The sequence below is a fragment of the Candidozyma auris genome, chromosome 1 (genome assembly GCF_003013715.1).
Source record: "Candidozyma auris chromosome 1, complete sequence".
NCBI lineage: Eukaryota > Fungi > Ascomycota > Pichiomycetes > Serinales > Metschnikowiaceae > Candidozyma > Candidozyma auris.
In genome coordinates, this window is record NC_072812.1 from 2175493 (window position 1) to 2196648 (window position 21156).

The window sequence follows — 21156 nt, forward strand, 5'->3', positions numbered from 1 at the left end:
GATCAAGTTCACATGAATATGAAAGGTAAAAATCTCTTGATTTACACTATCGAATCAGCATGTTCATCGACGGCTTCAATGGTGCTACTCTCAAGTAGTTCTATGACGAGTCTAACAACTATCCAGTTGACAACAGCATACATTCTATCCACAATTATTCGCATTCAAACCATCCCAGATCTGCGAACTACTGTACACTGCCTACCCACTTTTCCACGAACAGTAGAGGTAAACACAGCTTTTGTGCGACCGCAAGGACGTCATACATTCTAATGGTGTAAGTGTCCCTGCTTAAAGGAGTAAACAGTGTTATGCTTGCGCTGACTCTTCGTTCTAAGTTTAATTCATGCAGCACACATCAAACACGAGAAGTATGATTACGTAGTGATAACCTCTACTTGATAGAGAGAGGAACAACGATATTATCGCTATTGCGTCTTAGTGGAACTTATGGGTCGTTTATTCATAATGTCATATCAGCTTCATTAAATTAGTCTCCTGAAGAACTTGAACTCCTCATGGAATTGATGATTTCGTGTAGGATGCTCTCGTAGCAATAAATAAACTGGTCGAGCGTTTGCACCATGGCAATCCGCTGCTGCCGCTGCAACTGCACAGCTTTAAAAATGAGGTCTTTGCTTCCCCATGGATCATACGTCTCGCTGTTTGCATGAGCAAAGCACTCATTCACCATGTCTAGCGTGATGAAGCAGCCCGTTCGTCCGCATCCAGCTGAGCAGTGAACAAGTAAGTCTAGGGCGTTGCTGACTTCTGACGTTGGGGGCTTTTGATCCTTCAAGAGCTCAATTTTTTCGTTTTTCGCCTTTAACAATCTTGACACAGTATCAAAGTTGTCAGGAACCCCGAAATCGGGCCACTCGGTATATGCAAAGTGATACACGTAACGACGCTTTCCATGCTTTTCCATCTCCATCTTGCGTACTGCAAAGCCTTTCTCCTCCTCTACGCCTTTGATCTTGACGGAAAGACGGCTTTTCTCGAAATATTGGTCTTCTTCATAATAAGTCTTTGGTGCAAACACCGATGGTTTATTAAGGCAAACAACCCCCTTCACTCCGTTGTACCAGACAGTGTTCCAAAAGTCTTCCTGCGTTGACTCCAAGGGGCTTTGCGTGGCAATGTATTCCCTTTGTGCTAGCTTCTTAAACTTGATGTAATTTGCATTAAAGTAGTCATCCGAGAGCTCTTTCTTTGGTGTGGTACAAGAGGGAGACGAAATGAGCTTCACTCGCGAATGTTCGTATGGCCATATGTTGTTGTACCGATTTTTGTATCCGTATTCCACACCCTTGGGTATAGTATAGTGAATCTTGTCACAGTACGGGCATGGAGCAGACGGCGAGCAGTATCCACTGCCAGTGCCAGAGTGTAGACGCAAATGGACGCCTGGAGAAAGCGCGTTTGCTATAGAGCTCTCCTTGCTCTCTTTGTCTTCTTTGTTTTCGTGGCTGGTATTGGATATTGCCATGCTGAGACGCACTTGCTCTGATTTTTCAAGTCTATTGAACTTTTCACTCAAGATGCCCAGAACTTTTTCGTTATACCTATCAGAACCATACTCTTCGGCAAAAAAAGAAAGCCACTTGGGTAATTTATGCATGTGTTCCTCAAATCCCTCCGGAAGCCGAAGCTTGTAGGTATAGGTTGTCGTAGTATCGAGCTTGGGAAGCGTTTTCTTGATTGACATGAGCATTTTTTGGTTTGCAGTTGTGGCGGACGGGAGTGTGAATCCGGAAAGAAACGGAGAGCTTTCTCTGCTAGAGTCGTTTCCAGGAGAAGAAACAAACGAATCCTTACTGCCAGACTCGAGCTTGCTAACCTCCAGAGATGTCAGCGGAGGGTCTGGTGAGACGGGCGTCGTGTCAGACAGCACCAGGGAGCTATCCCGAAGCAGCTCGTGGAGTTGCTGAAACCCGCCATTGAGAAACCCCACAGTGAAGCACTCGTGCTTCAAAAATTTTTGTATTGTCTGGTACAAGCCAAACGAAACGTTCTTTTCGGTGCTACTGGCATCGTAAACCAAGACGTTGGTTGGCTCTTGGCAACTGGTAATGCGTTCCTTGATATCCTTGGGCAATGCAGTGGTGCTGATGACATGCAGCAAGTCGTAGGTAGGTCGTTTCAAGAGAGTTGTGGGAATACAAATATTATGGGCATTTTCCAACCTAGAAATGGAGTAGTTGTTGTAAGGCCGTATGTCGACAATAAGTGCCGGGTTTTTGATGAACTTTTTGATGGCGACAGGGTCGCTCGCCTCCACTGCCACAACGTTATCAGGTAAACACTTGAAATGACTCTTTGTTGGAGGACTGGGGATGGAAAGGCCAGTCACTGGGGACTTAACAAAAATATAGGGTAGGGGGCCTGCTTTGGTGTTGACAGAGAGGCCAGGGTTGTTCATGGCAGGCAGCTTTACGTTGTTTCGGAGCGAGGGGTCGGTAGCGACAGCAGACGCATTTTTCATCATCAGGGCGGGTGACAAAAACAAAAAATGCTGTAAAGAGAAGAAAAGGATTGGTAGGATTAAAAAGCTGAAACGGGCGGATGTGAAAGAAGGTGTTTGACTGTCAGGATGGCTCCACGGTTATAAAGGAAAATGCAAGCGAGGGATGCGCGATAGTGATTGCATGGCGCTTGCAAGGTTAGGTGGCCAAGGAGGGCGATGGAAGGTCTAGGTGAGGTGAGCCTTTGGCTTTAGTGTTCAGCATGGGGTATATATGCAGGTCGGCGGTAACCTTGCCTTTGCGAGTCACTATTTTTGAACACTGGCTGCGAACTGTCTCGCCATCGGCGCAGCGGGAGGCAGTGGGCCCGAGGGCGACTTCTGCGCCAGGAGGCAAGTGCAAATGGAGGCAACGTACCATGCTGAGGATGTTGCGCATGATACTGTCAATTTTTTTTCCCCCTGATCCGCCTGCTTCTTTTTTTAGCCGTTACTTTGCGCAACAGTGGTCTGGGGCTGCCTAGCAAACTACCGCCAAACTTGGCCCTTTGTGCGATTCGTTCTGGCCCTGGCGGCTTGGCTCACACGTACACAGAAGAGCACTGCGAGCGCTCCCGCCCTAAATCTCGAGCGAGGCAGCAGTGGGCAATTTGGTCCCAAGTGGTCGTAGGGGGAGGGGAGTCGCAAGGGGCCTCGCATGAGCTGCGTGGTTGTGCCGTCGCTGTCGTTGCCAATGTCGTTCTTCACGTCAAAGGGAACTGAAACGTGATCTGGGTCGTTTGTGGCTCCTGGTATGTTTGATCTGCTTCCGCAATCCCCCGCCGGGGACTTTTCGCAGCCACTGTCTATGTGCTTGTTCGCCCAACCTCCATCGAGAAGCTCTTCTGTGGAGTCTAGTTCCAAGTTCTTCTGCCTTTCTGTGCCCTTCGCTTTCTTTAAATCAATTATTACCTTCTCTTGGAACGCGCAAATGTCGACGCTGGCTTCCAACTTCTGCTTGGCCCCGACGTATCGACTGTGCATCTCGCTCAAGCCCGCGCGAAGCCCATCGATAGTGTGCTGCTGCCTCTCCACGGTAGCTTCTGCCTCCTGTGCCCTTGTCCTGAGCTCGTCTCTCTCCACGAGCAACGCTTGTGAGCTAGGTAGTGGTTGTTGAGGTTGCACATGTTGCTGTTTCTGTAGATTTGGTTTTGTTGCCATGGGGTTCGCTGAGACTGTCTCTCCGGCAATTGCCACGCTCTTGCGCTGGGCTTCTGCTGCTTTCACTCGCTCTCTGAGCCCGTAGTTCGATTCCCGCAATTGCTGGTTTTGTGTTCGTAGTTTGCGTATATCTGCTTCAAGTGTCTCTATTGTGATGCTCTGCCTCTCTAATTTCGATACAAGCATGTCATTGTGCCGGGGGACGGTGTCGGCGGTGAACTGGACTGAGGCACCCTTCTCGTTCCTACCAGTCAGCTCCGATGCTTCTTGTCGAGGTTTCCGTGGCGGCAAATAATTACTCTTCTTGATCTGTTCAATATTGCTCTTGAACTCATCGAAAAACGTTTGCCTTGTTGTGTCCTTGCCTGCCTCTTCTGTTTCACTGTCGCTGAGCTCTTTGTGCAAGGCATCTCTATATGGCTCACTTACCTCTTTCTGTTTCTCTGTTTCAGGCTTGCTGAGCCGATTGCTCTCGATGAGTGTTTTGAGCAACTGCTGGAGTGCCCGATTCCTCCTCGTGGCCCTCGCTAGGGTGTCTTCAGTGTCCATTGGAGGCGATTATCTCTGTTATCAACAGAGTGCAACAACTACTGATAATTTCTATAGTGCGCACTGCAAAACAAACAAACACGCTCTTCATTCGCACTATGGCCAAACGTTTCCTGCGAAGAGTCTCCCTCCTGGAGAGGATCAAGGCTTACCCGCTTGATCTTATATTGGCCTTAAACGAAGCTGCCGTTTCTATAGATTGGGACGACTACGTCCATACCACGTTACCCTTGGGAGTTGCTCTAACTACGGTGTTTACGTTGCTCTGCAAGCTTGCGGATCACCATAAGAACGTGAAATTCCGAAGATCAAATGACTTGTTTCGTGCTGACAAAAGTGTCTATCAACAAGTGAGACAGAGAGCCATCACGGGATCGTCTGATCCCATTCAATACCCAAAGGTGGCGACTGATGTGACGGCAAGTAGCAAATGGATGTGGTTGGTCAATGGGTTGCTTGCGATTCTTGCAGCAACTTCTGTGATCAATGCAATTGTCGTGTTCTGGCTCTCGAACCGTGAGTACACATTGCTCAATTCCTCTACGAATGCTGCTAAACCAAAAGCTTCGAATGTCTCGAAGCTGAGCGTTTCCAGCTCTACAGATAGAGGAATCTTTGGCAAGATACTCTCTTACTTCGAGGAGAGTCTGCGAATGATGTCTGACGATGAATCTGACGAGGAAGATACCACTTACAACTTTGATTTTGTGGAAAAGGATGTGTGGGTGTTAAAAGTATGGGACCCTTCCTCATTCCAATTGTACTTACTGGCGACCTTCTGTCCAGTCACATTGCTAACCATAAAACTACTGATCGGCTCAGCGTTCTGGAAGATTGTTTTGGTCATCTTGGCTTACAGCTCAGCACTCTACTTTTTTGTCTCCAAATTCTTGATGCTTGTGGGAGACAAGCAGATCATCTATCAGGAGACCTTCAATGAGTATAACAAGAAGTACGTGATTCCGAAAACCTCGGTCTTGAGAAAGAACGCCATTGTCGATGCTACCTATGGCCCGATGGCTGCTTCGTCGATGGTAGTCCATGACGACAGGCGTGGTCACTTGCAAAACGAGAATGCATTCTACACGCACGACATACAGGGGAACAGAATAAAGGGTGTTCTTGCTGATAAGCAATTTTCGTCTCGTTCCGTATCTCCATCAAGGGATATTCATCGTACCACTCAAAACGGGACCTTCAGAAGGAGCAACCGCGATACCTCATTTGCTGACTTGTATACCTCCACCAGAGATCGCCATCCCGACGAAGATACGTGGATCACGTCTTCAACGCCGTTTATGACTCGGACGGGTCACGATTCCTTTATTAGGCCACAATCTCCAAGACACTCACCTCTCAAAACTCCCACACGGCTTTCCATGAACCAGAGAACTCAGCTCTCACCATCTCGCATGTCTCCTACGAGAAACTTTTACACACCCTCGCATCGGGGCTCGCCTTCTCCAACACACCGCTCCAGGTCGAGTTCCCCACAACGGAGTTCGTCTCCGTCGAAGAGACCATGGCAATAATTTCTATGAACCCAAATTAATACACAATGCGAATGACTCCTTTATTATAAATCGTGAAATCCAAAGAGGTAATTGGATATCGTTCCTACCAATCCTAATTGTTGTTTTGGCTTTTTGGAATCGTTTGAGTTGGTAGAATTGCCATTCAGCGAAGCCTTGAGAAACATCTCAGACCCATCCTTAATATCTAGTCTCTTAATATACGATGCCTGTATGTCATTAGAGTCTCCAATGACGCCTTTGTCGACTTTGCTGGAAAGATCTCCGATGTGTAACCCTTGTAGGCCACCTCCAATGTCTTCGGTACTAGACAACTTGCGGTTTTGCAACTTCTCCACTGCAGCTTTTGTATAGGGAACCACTCCTATTAGGGCACCATTAAACACTGATCCAGACTCTTGAAGAGCATCTGCTGCGGAAGATGGGTTGTCGTAAGTGAGCTTGACCCAAGATTTACCACAAAGTATAGGCGGACTCGGGGTGTGTTCATGAATTGTAGTTTCATCAGCCTTAATAAATGCACCAGTAGCTGGTCCCTCAAAAATCTCCTCAGGAGAAGTAGTGGCGGTGTTCTTTGCTGCCTCAAAGTCCTCGAGTATGGTTCCAAATTCCAGAAAATGAGCAATTACTTGGGTTGCCATTGATTCTGGATACCCGAACACAAGAACAGCCGACTCACTATGCTGCAAGGGGTTCTTTGATATGTTCTTTTTATCAGTCTTCGATTCGTTGCTAGCTGCACCGTTACTGACAAATGCATTCAGAAAGCTGCGAGGGTCCTTGGTGATAAAGGACTCAATGTTTTGTGTGGGCTTATTCAGGGTCAAGGAGCTTTCATCGTTCAAGTCATACAACGATCTGGGAGGAGGAAGATCCTCATTATAGTTGTACAACGGAAGGTCGTCATTTTCAATGGAAGCCAGGTCCTTTAAAGCAAGGAGCGATGAGTCCTGGAAGCTAGCCGTACTATTTCTGTGTGCTTTGTTGCCAAAGGATATGATGTTAAACTCTGTTGACTTAAAACCTTCACTATCATTGCCCGTGGATCTTCTCCCGCCTTGCTGGTCTCTTTTGTTGTTAGCAACTGCTGAAAGCTGGAATCCGATTTTCTTTTGAGGCACAAGGTGATTAGGTATGACTTTCTTGGATGGTTTCTGATACCATTGGGAGTCTCGACCGTCGGAAGAGGACGCCATCGTCCTAGAGTCGCCAATGTTTGAAAAAATCGACATCAAAGAAGGTAGGTAAGTCTAAAGTGAAGTCCCATTATGATTGTAGCGCTTTGTTTTCAATGATGGGCGTGCGCGCATCAGAACTAGCAGGCCATATATCTACATCCAAATAATCACACACTTGAGATATTGCAAAGCCTGAAGACAATAAACGCCTTCTCTGTGATTTCTTCGGAATGTCCTCATATTCGTTTTGCCATATGGTTTGAATAACGCATCTCGTTACTAGGCGTATGGTTCGTATCTGGCCATTAAATAAGTCAACGAAGGTGAAGTAAGAATATTGTATCAGCTTAGCCAATTCAGACAAGCTCTTCAGAAAGCTCACCTATCTCACTATCAAGTCCTAACATTGTACCTCTCTGGCTCTGGTTATAGGTTCTTTGCAGCCATAAGAAGCTCTCCCTGCAGTACACACTCTAGAAAAATGCTCATCTTGAGACCATCACTAACAATCAGGATCACTCACACTTGCTAATACATGATTCTTTCGCCAGCTGAACGGTCTTACATTTATGACTCGTTGGTGCTGACTCCTCCAATACGTCCTGATGGAAGAAAGCCCTACCAATTCAGACCTCTAGAGGCCAAAACAGCTTTTCTACCGAGCTCCAATGGATCTGCCAGAATCAGAATGGCCGATGGCAGTGAGTGTATTGTCAGTGTCAAAGCGAAAGTTGTTCTAATAGCCAAAGAGCCTAATTTGATTGAAGTGGACATCGACGTGTCTGGGTTCCGTGACGACTCGAATTTTGTGCTGAACTTGAAATTCAACATGACTGAGCTCTTTGAGAAGAACTTCCCGGTAAAAAATTTGCATCTCACGTCGAAGTACAGCTTCAAGCTTTTCATAGACTGCATTGTTGTGTCTCATCAATGCTATCCCTTAACATTAATCAGCATGACCTCGTATTTGGCTTTAAGTTCGGCCAGGCTACCACTCCTTGTGTCAGAGACAGACGATACGGAAATCGAGGAGCAGCCCACTTTTTCCGACGACTGGGAAAATGCCCAATATCTCTCCGACGTCTTTGAGGTCAAGAAGTTTTCTCCCCCATTGTTCATTACTTTTGGTGTCGCCGGCGGTAATGTAATAATGGAGCCATCTGTTGAAGAGGAACAAGTACTAGAGTGTGGCCTTTTGGTGGGTTGGTACGATAACAAAGTCATTTCCCCAGTAACTAACATTAATTTGGCTACCTACTCAAATAACCTGAACGTAAAAGGTGTTCAGCCACCTGTGCTTTTGAAAGCAATTGCTATGGCGAAGCAATACAGCGGACAGATTGTTAGTGCCCTTGATGCTGTGGTTGAGCAAGATCTACACGACCAAGATGGTGCTATGTTTTAGCCCTATTAATACTATGTACATTAGCAATGCTGCAGAGAATAAGCGTGGCAAATAACTGCTGTAGCGGTCTGGATGTTCATGGATCTGACAACCCCCACCTGTTTGATTTCAACACAAAAGTCCAATTCAACAAGAAGTTCACCAGGGATTCCTTCCTTCTCTCTGCCAAGCAAGATGAGAGACTTCTTGGGGAACTTGAGCTCGCTATTGAGCACAACTGATTTGTCGGTTTGTTCGAGGCCAATCAAGGTATAACCCTCCATCTTCTTTTCCCTGAGGTAGTCTCTGACATCGGATGAAGGCACTTCCTTCATCGGCATCCAACAGTCAGCTGTGACAGCAACGTTTCTGAACTGTGCATTCTTTGTCATCTTCATGTCGAAGATTGTCATCAATCCGGCCCCAAGAACATCGCAGAGTCGACATATTCCTCCAAGATTAGGCGCCTTCGAAACTAAGGACGCCACAACAATGAGGTCACTGCGTTTCACATCGTCACCAGTGGCTGAATCTTTCACATCCATCACCATACTCCAAGCGCCACTCTTTGTTTGCAATGGCATCAGAGATGCAGCACTTGCCTCCTCAAGGTCCCTGTTGTGTTGCTGATCTGCTTTGATCTTGGCGACCCAGAGGTGTATGCGGTCTCTTCCGACCGGACAGTTCAAAATCTCTTTTTGTTCCTTTGTGAGGTAGCGGTTGAATTGCTCAGTAGTAACGAAGTCAATTTCTCTGTCACAGAGTCTAAGCAAAATGCCACCTGAGATACTCACCAAGTCGAAATCGTTCACGATATCCCATAAAAGAGCATCTCCACTTCTGTACTGTCCAAAGGCGCTCGAAGCCACAGCACTTTTGTACATATTTTCCACCAAGGTGATTAGCGTTTCATCTAATGGCAAGTGCTTTCTTGAAATCTCCTCATGAACAGAGGTAGCTAGCGACATCGAGAAATGACGAGTTATGGCTTTGTTTGTTGATGCGGCAGGAACAATTATGGTCAAAAGTCTAGTCAAGTATTTTGTCTCAAGATTTTCGTCGAGAGATGTGATCATCAAGTACAAAATTCTTTCGTAAATGGTCACCGTTGTAGGTTTCATTTCGTGTGACTCCAACGAATCGGCCACCTTTTTAAAATAAATTTCGGATAATGCATGGTTCTTGAGTAAATGAAGAGCAATGACCCATTCAAAATAGATCCTCACTAAAGGACTGGGATCGTTCTCAATGAAATAATTGAACTTCTCGAAGTAACCCAGCCTAACCTTCTCAGATGATACTTTGTTGATTACTGACAAGATAACTTTTGCCAACAGACATCTCACGAATTCTTCAAATCCGTCCGTTTGTTTCGTAATGTTAACCATGCGAAATTCATCGTTTTCGCCAAGAATACAATCAATCAAAGCAGTAGCAAGTCTTTCTGACTTTATTGAATTGAGAATGGCAAAAAGCCACACCTTCCCCAGGATTTCTTCAGGACCGTACACGTTCTCATATATGCTTGACTGAGCAGGCGCAAGCTCTCTATCGTAGATTTCACCAATGAGCGGTTCAATCTTGAATGCATGCGACGCAACCTGGCGATGGCATGCTATGCGTACAAGAGCTTCCGGGATAAAAGAGAGCAGCTCAAATTTTGAAGGATTTTGGACTTGATAATCTGAGAGGCGCTTGATCATTCTTGGAATCAAGCCACGTCTTCCGTAAGAGTTCTCTATTATAGACTGTGAGAAAGCTCCCACAGCATCACTCACAAACTCCTCATTGCAGGCTTTGTCGAGAATGACAGGATGAAACATCACATCAATACAAGCCCAGTGCAATTCTTTCTCGGAAAGCCTAAGGCGCTCATTGCTGAGCTCCTCCCATGACTCGCACATACCAAAGATAGCAGCTGTGATAGCCGCTTCGTCGTGAGCCTTTTGCTCAAGCATTAGAAGAATGATAAAGCATATTGCTCTAAGAGTGGTTGCATGTGTTGTGCCGAAAGCGAGCGTACTAATAAGCACTGAATCCATTTCTGGCTCGTAGTGTCTTTCAAGAATTCGCTGATAGTGAATGTGAAGCTGTCCAATACCTTCTTCCCTTAGTTTGTAGTAATCATTTCGAGACTTTAAACCAGTGGAGTTCGAAAACATCACCTCTTGAAGCTCCATCGCTTCAGAGAGGCCCTTGGTACGTTTTGCCAAAGGAACAACATTATTCAAAAATTTGAGTTTACTCATACCCAAAAGAAGTTCGTCGAACTTATCAGACTGGAAGTTCAATGTTAACAGATCCCAAAGGTTCTCGATGTTAACATCGCCAGTCAATGGCAAGTTTTGATTAGGGATCCTCGATAGAATAGAGTATGTGGACTCAATTTCCTTACCTTCAATAGCCCTTTCGATGATAACACCTAGTCTTGCGTCGAGGTGTTTCATTTGTCCGACTCTGAAGTCGTATGCCGTTAATGAAAGAGTCGTTTGGTCATCTGCCTTTTGTAACAATTCCGTTACATCTTCCATCGAGTCAGTCATCTTCATAAAAATATACCAAAGGAATGAGGAATGGATTATTACACCTGAAGCTTTGAGGTGATTGAGTATATCGGTCGAGGTAACTTGTGATTGTTTTAAATATTCAAGTATCTCTCTTTGGTTTTCAACAACAATTTCGGTTCCATTAAAATTGATGAAAGTGTTCATAATGGAGTTGAAATTTTCGATGTTCTCGAGCTTGAAACACAAGATCAATTTCAAGATGGTTGTCTGTAAAGCTCTCCGGAAGAGCTCACCCTCAGAAAAATCATCGAAAAGCTTTACGATTAATTTGTCGCAAATCCCATAACGCAAGACGTGCTTTCCTTGCAAGCCCTTCAAAATCCCCAATGCTGTGTAGATCTTTACCGCGTCAAACGTCTCTCTAATGCTGACAAGGACCTCTAGAATCGAGGAGCTTACCATGTCATAGTCTTCCTGTGTTTTCAAAGAGTGGAAAACATTAGCGATGAAGTTCACTAGCTGTGCTCCGTAAACGCAGCTCAACTCGTTAGTGAGGGAGTTCGAGGGTCTGACAGTAAAGTGTGAAGACTGAAGCATGTATGGCAAGAAAGTCTCCTTTAAGTATGGCAAGCCATACTTGAGTAGATGAAGATTTTCAGATTTGATCGAGAGCAATAGCTGAGCAGAATACTTCCTCACTGAGTTCATAGAAGACTTGAACCCAGTGCTGAGAAGGCAGAAGCCCCAAGAGGGATGTATACGTGACTCAGGTGTAAACAAGTCCAAGATCTCATTCTGGGCACCTTGTGCTTGGTGCAACGATGTGTCGATACCCACAATCTCATAAAGGGTTGTATACGTGCTCCATTCCTCCAAGCCTTCCTTTACGTAGGCCATATCCCACAGAAGAGCTTCCGTATCAAATGACTTGCTTATAGACTGGAGTGAGAACCGGAGAATAGACAAGCAGAACTTTCTAATTTCGTGAGAATTGCCAGCTAGTCCCTTTTGAAGGGTTTTCCAGTAATTGTCTTTGCTTACCACCGAGTTCTGGAAATACAGGTCATCCAGAAGATTTACGTTTTTAGTGCTTACCAATCGAAGCCACAACCCGTATGCATTGTGAGTGTGTTGTTTCGTGGCGAGTGGCTGCAACAGATCAAATACAATGTTCCACAAATACGTAGCAAATTGTTCATCTCGAGAAGCCCGAGTTGCAATTGATTCAACTCTCCAGCGAATGGCACTTAAAGCCATTCTTGAAACCTCATCGTCGATGTGACCCAAAAAGAGTAGAACTACCTCATCCACTTTCTCAGCCAAAGGGTTAGCTTCGAGAGACACATTCAGAAAAAATTGGGCCAAGAATTGAACAACATTGAAAATTTCCTCGTTCCGCAACGGTTCCTCTGAGCCATAATGTTCTCCTTTTCTTAATATCTGCACACCTTCAAGAGATGCTTCTAATAACTGTAGAACGTGCTGCAAAATGGCAGTACAAATCTCAGCTGAGGAGTTCGCATAGTTTATCGTGCTAGTTGTTGCCTCTGAGTCCCCACTGCTAACTGCCTTCAAACATTCTTCTTTCACATTTGGCAAGATCTTTTTCATTGTATCTTCATCTACGTCTCTGATGAGATCTGCCAATGCCATAGAATTCTCACTAGAGCTAAGATCCTGAGCCAACGTCAGGGCGATTGCTGCCTTCTGAGCGTCAGTGAGGATCCCAGCCACCAGCTTTAGCGGTAGAGACATGGCTTTTTGGGTGATTTAGGGCGGTCTAGATGTGAATTTCAGGTACGTTGATTTCAAGCATCGCCAGCGCGGAGCATGAAGAACTTTTACGCAGGGAAGATGGAGGTGGAGGTGAAATCGAAGAGAACTATGCTTTAAGAGATTCTGCCGTAGTAAGATAGGTATGAGTGGAGTGAGGTATCACCTCAAAGTTACAAATTCATTGAATTCTCCCTCAAATCGTTAGTTCTCAGAAATAGATGATTGTGGACATGTAGAGGAACCTCTGCACATGCATCGAGGATCGAGACCATCTTCATGTTTCATTTTCCCATGTTTTCTCCCCAATAGCAATCAAACCACCAAACATCGGAAACATGTTTCCTTCTTAGTGCCCCATTACGAGTCTTTGCGGGTGTTCGGGAATCACCTCCCGTTTTCCCCAGCCTGAACACAAAATGGCTGCGAATTCGAGTGCGTCTGGGCGGGTACTATGTACGCATTTGAGTCAAATTAGGAAACCGATTCCATACGTTGGCAACGGCACTGTACGCCCATTCTAGTGTCACCAAAAAGCAAAATCAACGGCTTCTTGTCATTCGTCCTCCTTGCATGCATTATCTGAGTCATTTTGCGTCTTCCACTATAGAAAACCCTCTTCAAGTCGTCCTGTAGCATATCCTTATCAGCACAGTGCGCTATCGCCAATTCCGCACTATAAAGCTGACAGTTCTTCCCTAGCGTAACCAACCTCGAGTTCTTTTTGTTTTTTGTTTTTTTACTGTGAATGGAAGACTTTCACGTCCCTGTCCATTATTACTTGGTTCTTGCGGCGGCTCTATTGGTGGCATGGCACATACGTAACAAAGCAGGCAAGACTGGCAAGGCCGGAGCACCGGCTGCTAAATCGAGCAAGATCAAGAGTGCTTCTAAATCGTTTCTGGTGAGTTCAGTACATTCTGACTTTGATTGGAGAAATGAGGTGCCTTTGAAATCGTACCCTTACAAGGATAAGGAGTATCGCATGACGATGGGCATTCTGAAGTTGGATATCAAGGAATGGCTCTTGATCGACAACACTTACTTGGATGACCTCGAGGAAAAGAGAAAGATTCTCCACAACTGTAACCCAAAGTACCCAAAGGAAAAAGATTTGAGATCAAGCACTCTATTTGAGTCTCCAGAGGCGGATCTTGCCATAAGAGAGTTCTACGATACTGTTTTGAAGTACATGTGTAGTAAGTTTCCTATGTACTTCAAGAAGGACGAGAAGAACATCTTAAATACAATCACTGGTGAACGGCTTCCGCTTTCGGGAAGAGCCAACCACTCTAGAACTGAGCTTTTGGAAGCGTTGACCAGAACAATCCAGGAGGATTTCATTATTTTACTTAAAGATCCCAGCAGAAAGGATGAGAAGTATGGAGATGAGTACTTTTTTAAGGGCGGTGTGTTTGCTTTTGCTGCGGGTTTTGACCCAATAAACAAGTTTGACAAGCCACTCACTAGCATTCACGCTCCAATCCCTGGTTATGAGGAGAAACTCAAGAAGTCGATGAATCGCTATTTTGATCGTCTTGCTCCGTGTGAAATTGTCTTGAGGTCCAATTTCTCGATCCAGACTCATGAAAAATTTTACGTTGATGATGACAACAAAGGTTATCACAAGGACTATTTGCAGCCCGAGAAAGAATTCAATTTCGACGCAGCGAATCAAATTCATTATCGCAGCGAACGTCAAACTCTCACCAAGTTGCCAGAGCTGGGCGCTATTGTTTTCACCATAAGAACATACCTTCACCCATTTTCAAGGTTTGCAGAGAAGTATCCAGAGGATGGAAAACGGCTTGCTGGTGCAATCAGAGGTTTACCTCGCGACTTAGCGAATTATAAGGGCGCCGAAAAATGGGGAGTTGCTGCTCTTAGCTATCTTGATCAGTTGTAGCTATAGAGCCTCAATCTCTTCTTTTATTTCCTCCCAGATATACAATGTTTTCTTAGCCCACGACATGAGTATGCTGTTGTAGTTGAGCAAGATCTGGAAGATTGTTTTAAGTTCTCTATTCTTGAACATCTTAGTATTCAGCTCCAACTCATTGGCAATGAAAGAGATGTCTTGAAGCATGATGGTCTGACATTTCTCAAGAGTTGTGATTTTCTTTTGTAAATAGGCAATGCGGTTTCTTTTAGTTTCTTCCGGATTCTGATCGATGATGTCACTCACATACTTGGTAATTCTTTTGAGCGATCCCATTCCTAGAAACATAGCCAGTTTCTCAGCTTTGGACGCATCACTCCTGATGTTGTTCGCTTGGTCCGCATCGTTCGAACTAACTGGTCTTGGTATACTGCCGTTTTCACCATTAATATGGCTATTCTTTTGTAGCTCTGTGAGCTCTTTCCTCTTCTCGTATAGCTCCTGGTCAATAACATCTCTCTGTTTGGATTTGCGTGCTTGAAATTTGTTCACCGAGCCGAGTATTGCATCGTATTGAACTGCCTCGCCCAATGGTTCCGAGAACTTGGTTTCCAGTTCACTCACAAGCGCATTGATAGCAATGTAGGACCTATCAAACGCAACGCCAATTTTATCTGCAATCAAATCGAGCTTTACGTCGTCTTCGTCGATATTTTTGCCTGCCCGATCCTTCAGCGAGTCTGCAAGCATCAAGGAAAAGGAATTAAGAGCACTGCCAAGCTCCACATAGTCGTTCGATAGGCCGATGAAGCTCTCCATGATCTTCTTGTTGATGTTGTCCAAGCTTGATGTCTTAAATTTGATCAGCTTTAGGTCATGATTTTCATAGGTTGCTTCCGTCTCGTTCGAGCTCCTATTCAGAGTCGTTTCTTCAGTGGTTTCAGGGTTACTGTTTCCACTATTCAAAAATCGGCTAGTTGTTTGGGTGATGAATTTCTTTTTGCTCTTCAAAGGTTTTAGTAGTTGGTACGTCAAGCCATGTTGCGTAGGCGGTAAGGGTAAGCTGGCGTAGATTTCATCTGTCTTAAGGCCGTTCTCGGGGTTCAGTTGGTATATCGACTTCGGTAGCTGACTAGAGATCAACTCTATCTCATCAGACCAATTTGCCGAAGGATCCAAAAATTTAGCAAAAAACTCGAGGTTCCTGACCTGAGGAATTTGTAAGCAGTTGTTCAAAAAGTTGGAAAGAAGACGTTTGCGGTGCTCAACGAGCTTGTTCTTGTTCAAGTGTTTGGAATTGATGTACGTGTAAGAAGTACCCTGGTTCGACTCTGTGGGAGAGTCGGAAGGGCTCCCTGGCTGGTGGCTAGTATGAGAGTTGCCGCCGTTGACGTTGCTCACGAGGCCATTGAAAACATTGAACGAAAAATAGTTCTTAGGAGGAATGGGAGGAATGAGAAGAAGTGGGTATACGCGAGTCAAAACGTCACGCAAGCTTTCAAAGTCCGAGTACCGCCTCCTAGTTTGAATCTCTTCCTTGGAGTTATCCTGGTTGACAAGCTTGATGGTGTACACCACGTATTTCTTCAGCAGATCAGCCATTCCCTCATTGGATTTGCCTGTCTCGCTTATCACGATTTTGGCGTTACTCTCAGGACCAAGGAGCTTCGTCACCCTGCTCTCGTAGTTGATGTGCACGGTGTTGAACTGCTCTCTGTCGCTTCTGTAAAGCAACATCGACTCATCGTCAATATCCTTATCGTTTTGATCAGCATCCAACTCGTTGTCAACATTATCCTTCGAGGAGTTGGACATCTTCTTATCGGGCCCCTGGGACTGGATAAGGCTGGCGAGCCCCAGTTGGTGGGGGAAGGGACTGTTGTCCTCGTCACCAAACACAGAAGTGTCTCTGTGTTGTTCTGACATGGTCAAAGACGTAAAGTATGTTTAGTCTGTGGCAATTGCTAGGCTTGTGTTTTGCCACTAGGAAATAGAGTGGGTCAGTCAAGTAGTCTTACCAAGTGTGCACTACGGAGGGTTTCCGTACACACTCCTGATAAGGGAGGTGGAGGAGCTGGAGAGGACGGTGGAAGTTAAAAATGAAACATAAAAATAATAGGTAAAACTCTTCTTGACCAATGTAAATTTTGAGCTTTTGGCTCGGGGTTTGGTGGTTTTGCGGTGTATCGAAGCCGACGTACTCTGGTAGTTATAGTGCTAACCCCTCTAGTGATCACTGCAAGAGCTAGCAAGATTCACAAAAGAAAGAGAAGAGCGAAAAGAAGAAGCTTCACTCCAGCTAAGCAACTATACTTGTTAGGCTCATCGCATGTATGAGCATGTCGTCCTCAGGTTTTTCACCATCCATTGCACTGGTTGCAAAAGAGAGTATATAGGATGCTCAACCTGGCAAGACCCTACGATGTGCAAGGTTCTGGGCTTCTCTAACGTCTGAGTATAATTTTTTTTAATCTTGCTGTGTAGACTATGACAATGTATGGAAGTACGAACTATGGTGCCGGTTTTCAAGGTGCTTCGTGTGTCGTGTGACTACACCACGCTCTTTCCTGGGCTACGCCCAAAGCGGCAAGCTTCGAAGTATAATAGTCTTACTCTCAATATCAACGACTTCTGCTGAGATGCTACTTCTGAATTTTCTTCTGATCCAAATTCCATGCTTTGCAACCAAATCTTCTTTATACTATGTGGCCCACTACATTCGCTGCCTCAGCGGGATTGGTTGCGAGACCTGCCACAAGTGTGCCTCAAGTGGTATACAACCAGCATAATTTATGACCGTCAACTTCCTGAAGAAGGGTAGCAGAGGTATGATCTCTCCTTGAAGCCTACGACCGCCAATTAGATTAAGGGTTGCAATCCTACGAAGGAGCCTTGATATGCATTCTGCTCTACATAGAACCTTCATCATCAGGACGCACGGTGTATGTATTCTACATAAGTAGAGTCACAGCCAAACATCAGCAACGATGAAATCATGATGTCCATGCTGTTAGCAGCATCGCTGCTTTCTCAAACTGGAGGGAACAGAAAAGAGTGTGAAGAGAAAACCGAAGGATTTCTTCATCTATATAGACTTTGATGGACAGACTCGATACAACATGAATTGTAAAATAGGCAGAACTTTCATCTAAAACATCATCATGTCAAGACCGTGCTTCAAATCACATCTTTTCTCTTTCTTGGTACCCTGCTCACTTCAACTTCACCAGTCACTTGACCTTCTCCAGGTTTTCGCAGCCTTTCTGTAAGCAGCCCGAGACAATGCAAATACATCATGACGATCTACCTCCCTAAGCAATCCATGAAATTAGACCAGGAGGCTGAACTTGTAATTTTTTTTTATCATTTTTTTATTAAACCTTGCAAACGCATCCAATTTAGTCTTTTTCGTCTATTCACTTTATACTTCCATTATCCTTCACTTCAGGTACCACTTTCCTTGCAGCATCTGTTCTCTTGCATCAAGGCACTTTGTGAGTCCCCTCGCTAGCGGCCGGGTCTGCCACGTGACCTACCCTCCTACTATTTTTGATTCCATGATCGCGATTTTTACGTCGGTAGGCCTACTCTTTAGTCTAATTCGGAACCTTCAATATGGCCATCACAGAACTAAATCATCCGGGCAACGCCAGCGTTGCCTCTCAGGAGCAGGCTTCCAAGACGAAAATCATCTATGTTTCGTTGCTTTTCTTACTATCCTTGACGGCGTTTGTATGCCAAACTGAGTTTACCTCTCAAGCATATAAGCTTGGGTTCGGCGAGCCCATCATCCTTTTGCTCGTCACCCACGGCTCTTGGTGGACGTTGTGGCCGCTCCAGGCATTCTTTGTGTCTTTGTTCAAGACAATTGGCAAAGCCCGTGGCGCTCGAGGGGTCCGCTACGAGCGGCTCAATTCCAACGCTTTTCTCTTGCAAAACGAGGCCGGCCACCCCCAAACCTCCAGCCCCGTGGCCGCAAGGTTCCACCCGTGGAACTACTTCAAAAGATGTGTCGTGAAACAAATCCACAATGTGTACCACTCGTCCATTCTTGTGTACGAGCCCAATGTGAACGGCGACAAAAGCACCAGTAATTTGGGCGCCTTGGTGGAAAAGAACCCTCACCTTTCGGCTTCAAGCTCCATAACCTCATGCATACGTAGCTTCATGACTACCCCTTCTTTCAAATACGTTGCTTTCAAAGTCGGCTTGATCTCTCTCGTACTCAATACCGCTGGTTTCACGTGGTACGGTGCCATGGCAATGACGTATGCTTCTGATGTCACCGCTATTTACAATTGTTCTGCGTTTACCGCCTATGCGTTTGCCATTCCTTTGTTGAACGAGAAGTTCTCGTGGCTCAAAGCGAGTTCAGTTATTATTGCCATTGCTGGTGTGTTCGTTGTTGCATACTCTGGTTCTGACTCTTCCCTGGACTCAAAAGAGCAATATCCATATAGGTTTTGGGGCAATCTCATCATTTCCATTGGTGCAGTGTTGTACGGATACTACGAGGTTTTATATAAGAAATACGTCTGCGTGCCTGCTCACTTATCCGTGGTTGTGACACCAAGACGTCAACTGACATTTTCAAACTTTGTCATGTCTCTTTTGGGCTTTTTCACGGTGATTTTCTTGCTTTTGTTGGTATTTTGTATTGAGGTTTTCCACATTCATCGTTTTAACTTGTTCAATTACGGAGAAAAGACTGCTATTATTTGGCTCTACATCTTTGGCTCAATTGTGTCCAACTTGTTGTTTAGTGCTGGGTTCCTTTCCCTAATGGCATTGACTTCTCCCGTCTTGTCCTCAGTCAGTTCATTGGTAACCATCTTCTTGATTGGAGTCGTTGAATGGGTAATCTTTGGAAATGCTCTTGGTATCATGCAGTTAATTGGTGATGCGTTGGTTATTGTCGGCTTTGTTGTTCTCACAATTGCTTCTTGGAAAGAAATCAGTGAGGGTAATGATGATGATGAGATTGAGGAGGCATCCCTTTACTCATTTGCTCCTAGCGAGGAGACTGCAAATGAAATGCGCTAGTTCGCTAGTCTCATTGTTTTAATGTCATTGACAAGGCCATCATTGTTGTGATCATGACTTGTCGTAAGCACATTATGGTTCCGGCCCTGGTGGCTCGAGGAATGCATTATAAAATTTGCATCAGACGAGCTAACGGTTGCTTTACGCCTCTTAGCAGACGAAGACTCCGTTGGCTTTTGTGCGTTGCTTTCTTGTGAGAAGGTCTCGCCGAATAGAACGTTCAACCTTGTATAAGGGTCACTTTCAAGGAAATCGAAATTGGGTATCACACCTGCGTTGGTGGATTGGAAGCAGAGTTTCTTTTCGTTACTATCACTAAGCTTGTAAATTCTAATGGCTCCATCGATTGTCGTGGCGATCATGTAGATCGGCAGGAACCTCGAGAGGTTGCTGTGCAGCGAGACCTTCGAGGTACCCTCGGAGGTGTAGACCCTAGAAGATATGCTTGGGCCAATGCGAAGGTAGTCATAGAAATTGACGACTTCAAGCGTCTTGATATCGATGACGCCAGCCTTGGACATGGAATCCGAGAAAAACAAGTATCTACCAGAATTGAACACTAGCAACTGGTTAATGGAGAATTGAGATAGCAGGAGCACCTTGCGAGGTAGTAATTCAAACTCGTAAGGCATTTCGATGCCATATACGTACAACTCACCAAATTGAGTGCCAGCAAAAACCATTCGATCCGAGCCCTGCTTCCAGAAACAGGTGCTCAGCACCCAGTATGCACCGGAATCCTTTTTAGCACATGTTTTACTTGGAGTAGTATCGAGAACTGGCACCAACCGTCGAACGTCAACAAAAGAATTGCGGATAGGAAGGGAGCGTCTAAGCAAAGAACGACCTTCGGGAACAGACATTACTAATCCAATCAGTGTCATGTGGCCCACCAGGTTCACAATAGTCTCAAAATTTGAGGCGAAATCATGAGTGACAAAATCGAAGTCATACAACTTCAAGTTATTTCCTTTCCCGCCTGCTGCAACAAGGATATGTGTTGACTGAGGAATCGCTTCAATAGTAACAGCAGACAAAGGTCCGTCAATAATGTACAGTTTAACTGAGTCGTCAGCATCGTCATTGATCAAGTCTCGTATAACCAATTTGCCCTCTCCCGAGCATGTGTACATGTATTGGTTTCTGAATGCCCCAATGCCGATAATCGGATCTCGTGGCCCCGTGGTAGAGTTCTTCCATTCTTTGACAAGCTTATACGTGGTTGATCCTGAGCAGTCCAATCCGGGGGGTTTCAGCACCTTTTCATATAGTTGTACCAAGCCAGCGCTTCTAGCAACAGCAATATACTGTTTGTTTAATATAGCAAAAACATGTATCTTTTGCACAAAGTTGGTCCGACCACCGATACCGAATTCCCCCTTGACGTTCGCTCTTATCCGGTTCTTGCCCTCCTTTACTCGTAACACTGCAGTTAGCAAATGTCAATAAATCTAAAAGGTGGAGTGCTCACATACCTTGTAGGCTACCACTGGGTTGCAATGACAAGAGTAGATGCATAGGTGGTTCACGAACACTTTGGGGTAAAGAAGTTGTATTTGAGTCTAGTGACCTTTTTATAACCTCAAGAGTGCATTTTGTGGGGGGTGCGATCTGGCGCTCCAAATGAGGAGACTCCGAAGGTGGGCG

The 21156-nt window shown here is 45.2% G+C and overlaps 10 protein-coding genes across 10 annotated transcripts; 4 read left to right on the plus strand and 6 right to left on the minus strand. All coding sequences in view use genetic code 12, as the record gives it.

The window, feature by feature from the left end:
• Positions 1 to 490: 490 nt before the first annotated feature.
• On the minus strand, positions 491 to 2488 carry PTP2 (tyrosine protein phosphatase; the record flags this gene model as incomplete). Its single annotated transcript, XM_029032386.2, has 1 exon — positions 491 to 2488. One exon carries the CDS (start codon positions 2486 to 2488, stop codon positions 491 to 493), a length of 1998 nt encoding a protein of 665 aa, XP_028892701.1.
• Positions 2489 to 2992: 504 nt separating this feature from the next.
• Positions 2993 to 4213, minus strand: CJI96_0001032 (uncharacterized protein; the record flags this gene model as incomplete). Its single annotated transcript, XM_029032387.2, has 1 exon — positions 2993 to 4213. The coding sequence occupies one exon, from the start codon at positions 4211 to 4213 to the stop codon at positions 2993 to 2995; it is 1221 nt and encodes a 406-aa protein (XP_028892702.2).
• Positions 4214 to 4311: 98 nt separating this feature from the next.
• CJI96_0001033 (uncharacterized protein) lies at positions 4312 to 5745 on the plus strand (the record flags this gene model as incomplete). Its single annotated transcript, XM_029032388.2, has 1 exon — positions 4312 to 5745. One exon carries the CDS (start codon positions 4312 to 4314, stop codon positions 5743 to 5745), a length of 1434 nt encoding a protein of 477 aa, XP_028892703.2.
• A 44-nt stretch (positions 5746 to 5789) lies between these two features.
• Positions 5790 to 6941, minus strand: CJI96_0001034 (FG-nucleoporin ASM4; the record flags this gene model as incomplete). Its single annotated transcript, XM_029032389.2, has 1 exon — positions 5790 to 6941. One exon carries the CDS (start codon positions 6939 to 6941, stop codon positions 5790 to 5792), a length of 1152 nt encoding a protein of 383 aa, XP_028892704.1.
• Positions 6942 to 7458: 517 nt separating this feature from the next.
• RRP42 (exosome non-catalytic core subunit RRP42) lies at positions 7459 to 8328 on the plus strand (the record flags this gene model as incomplete). Its single annotated transcript, XM_029032390.2, has 1 exon — positions 7459 to 8328. The coding sequence occupies one exon, from the start codon at positions 7459 to 7461 to the stop codon at positions 8326 to 8328; it is 870 nt and encodes a 289-aa protein (XP_028892705.2).
• A 20-nt stretch (positions 8329 to 8348) lies between these two features.
• Positions 8349 to 12569, minus strand: CJI96_0001036 (tRNA (guanosine(18)-2'-O)-methyltransferase; the record flags this gene model as incomplete). Its single annotated transcript, XM_029032391.2, has 1 exon — positions 8349 to 12569. One exon carries the CDS (start codon positions 12567 to 12569, stop codon positions 8349 to 8351), a length of 4221 nt encoding a protein of 1406 aa, XP_028892706.2.
• Positions 12570 to 13335: 766 nt separating this feature from the next.
• Positions 13336 to 14431, plus strand: HRQ2 (Hrq2p; the record flags this gene model as incomplete). The annotated part of the gene is made up of 2 exons (XM_054702038.1): positions 13336 to 14322; positions 14369 to 14431. 2 exons carry the CDS (start codon positions 13336 to 13338, stop codon positions 14429 to 14431), a joined length of 1050 nt encoding a protein of 349 aa, XP_054558013.1.
• A 62-nt stretch (positions 14432 to 14493) lies between these two features.
• On the minus strand, positions 14494 to 16392 carry CJI96_0001038 (uncharacterized protein; the record flags this gene model as incomplete). Its single annotated transcript, XM_029032393.2, has 1 exon — positions 14494 to 16392. One exon carries the CDS (start codon positions 16390 to 16392, stop codon positions 14494 to 14496), a length of 1899 nt encoding a protein of 632 aa, XP_028892708.2.
• Positions 16393 to 18081: 1689 nt separating this feature from the next.
• Positions 18082 to 19509, plus strand: CJI96_0001039 (mannosylinositol phosphorylceramide synthase regulatory subunit; the record flags this gene model as incomplete). The annotated part of the gene is made up of 1 exon (XM_029032394.2): positions 18082 to 19509. One exon carries the CDS (start codon positions 18082 to 18084, stop codon positions 19507 to 19509), a length of 1428 nt encoding a protein of 475 aa, XP_028892709.2.
• Positions 19510 to 19513: 4 nt separating this feature from the next.
• Positions 19514 to 21027, minus strand: CJI96_0001040 (uncharacterized protein; the record flags this gene model as incomplete). Its single annotated transcript, XM_054702039.1, has 3 exons — positions 19514 to 19518; positions 19568 to 20935; positions 20985 to 21027. 3 exons carry the CDS (start codon positions 21025 to 21027, stop codon positions 19514 to 19516), a joined length of 1416 nt encoding a protein of 471 aa, XP_054558014.1.
• Positions 21028 to 21156: the final 129 nt, after the last annotated feature.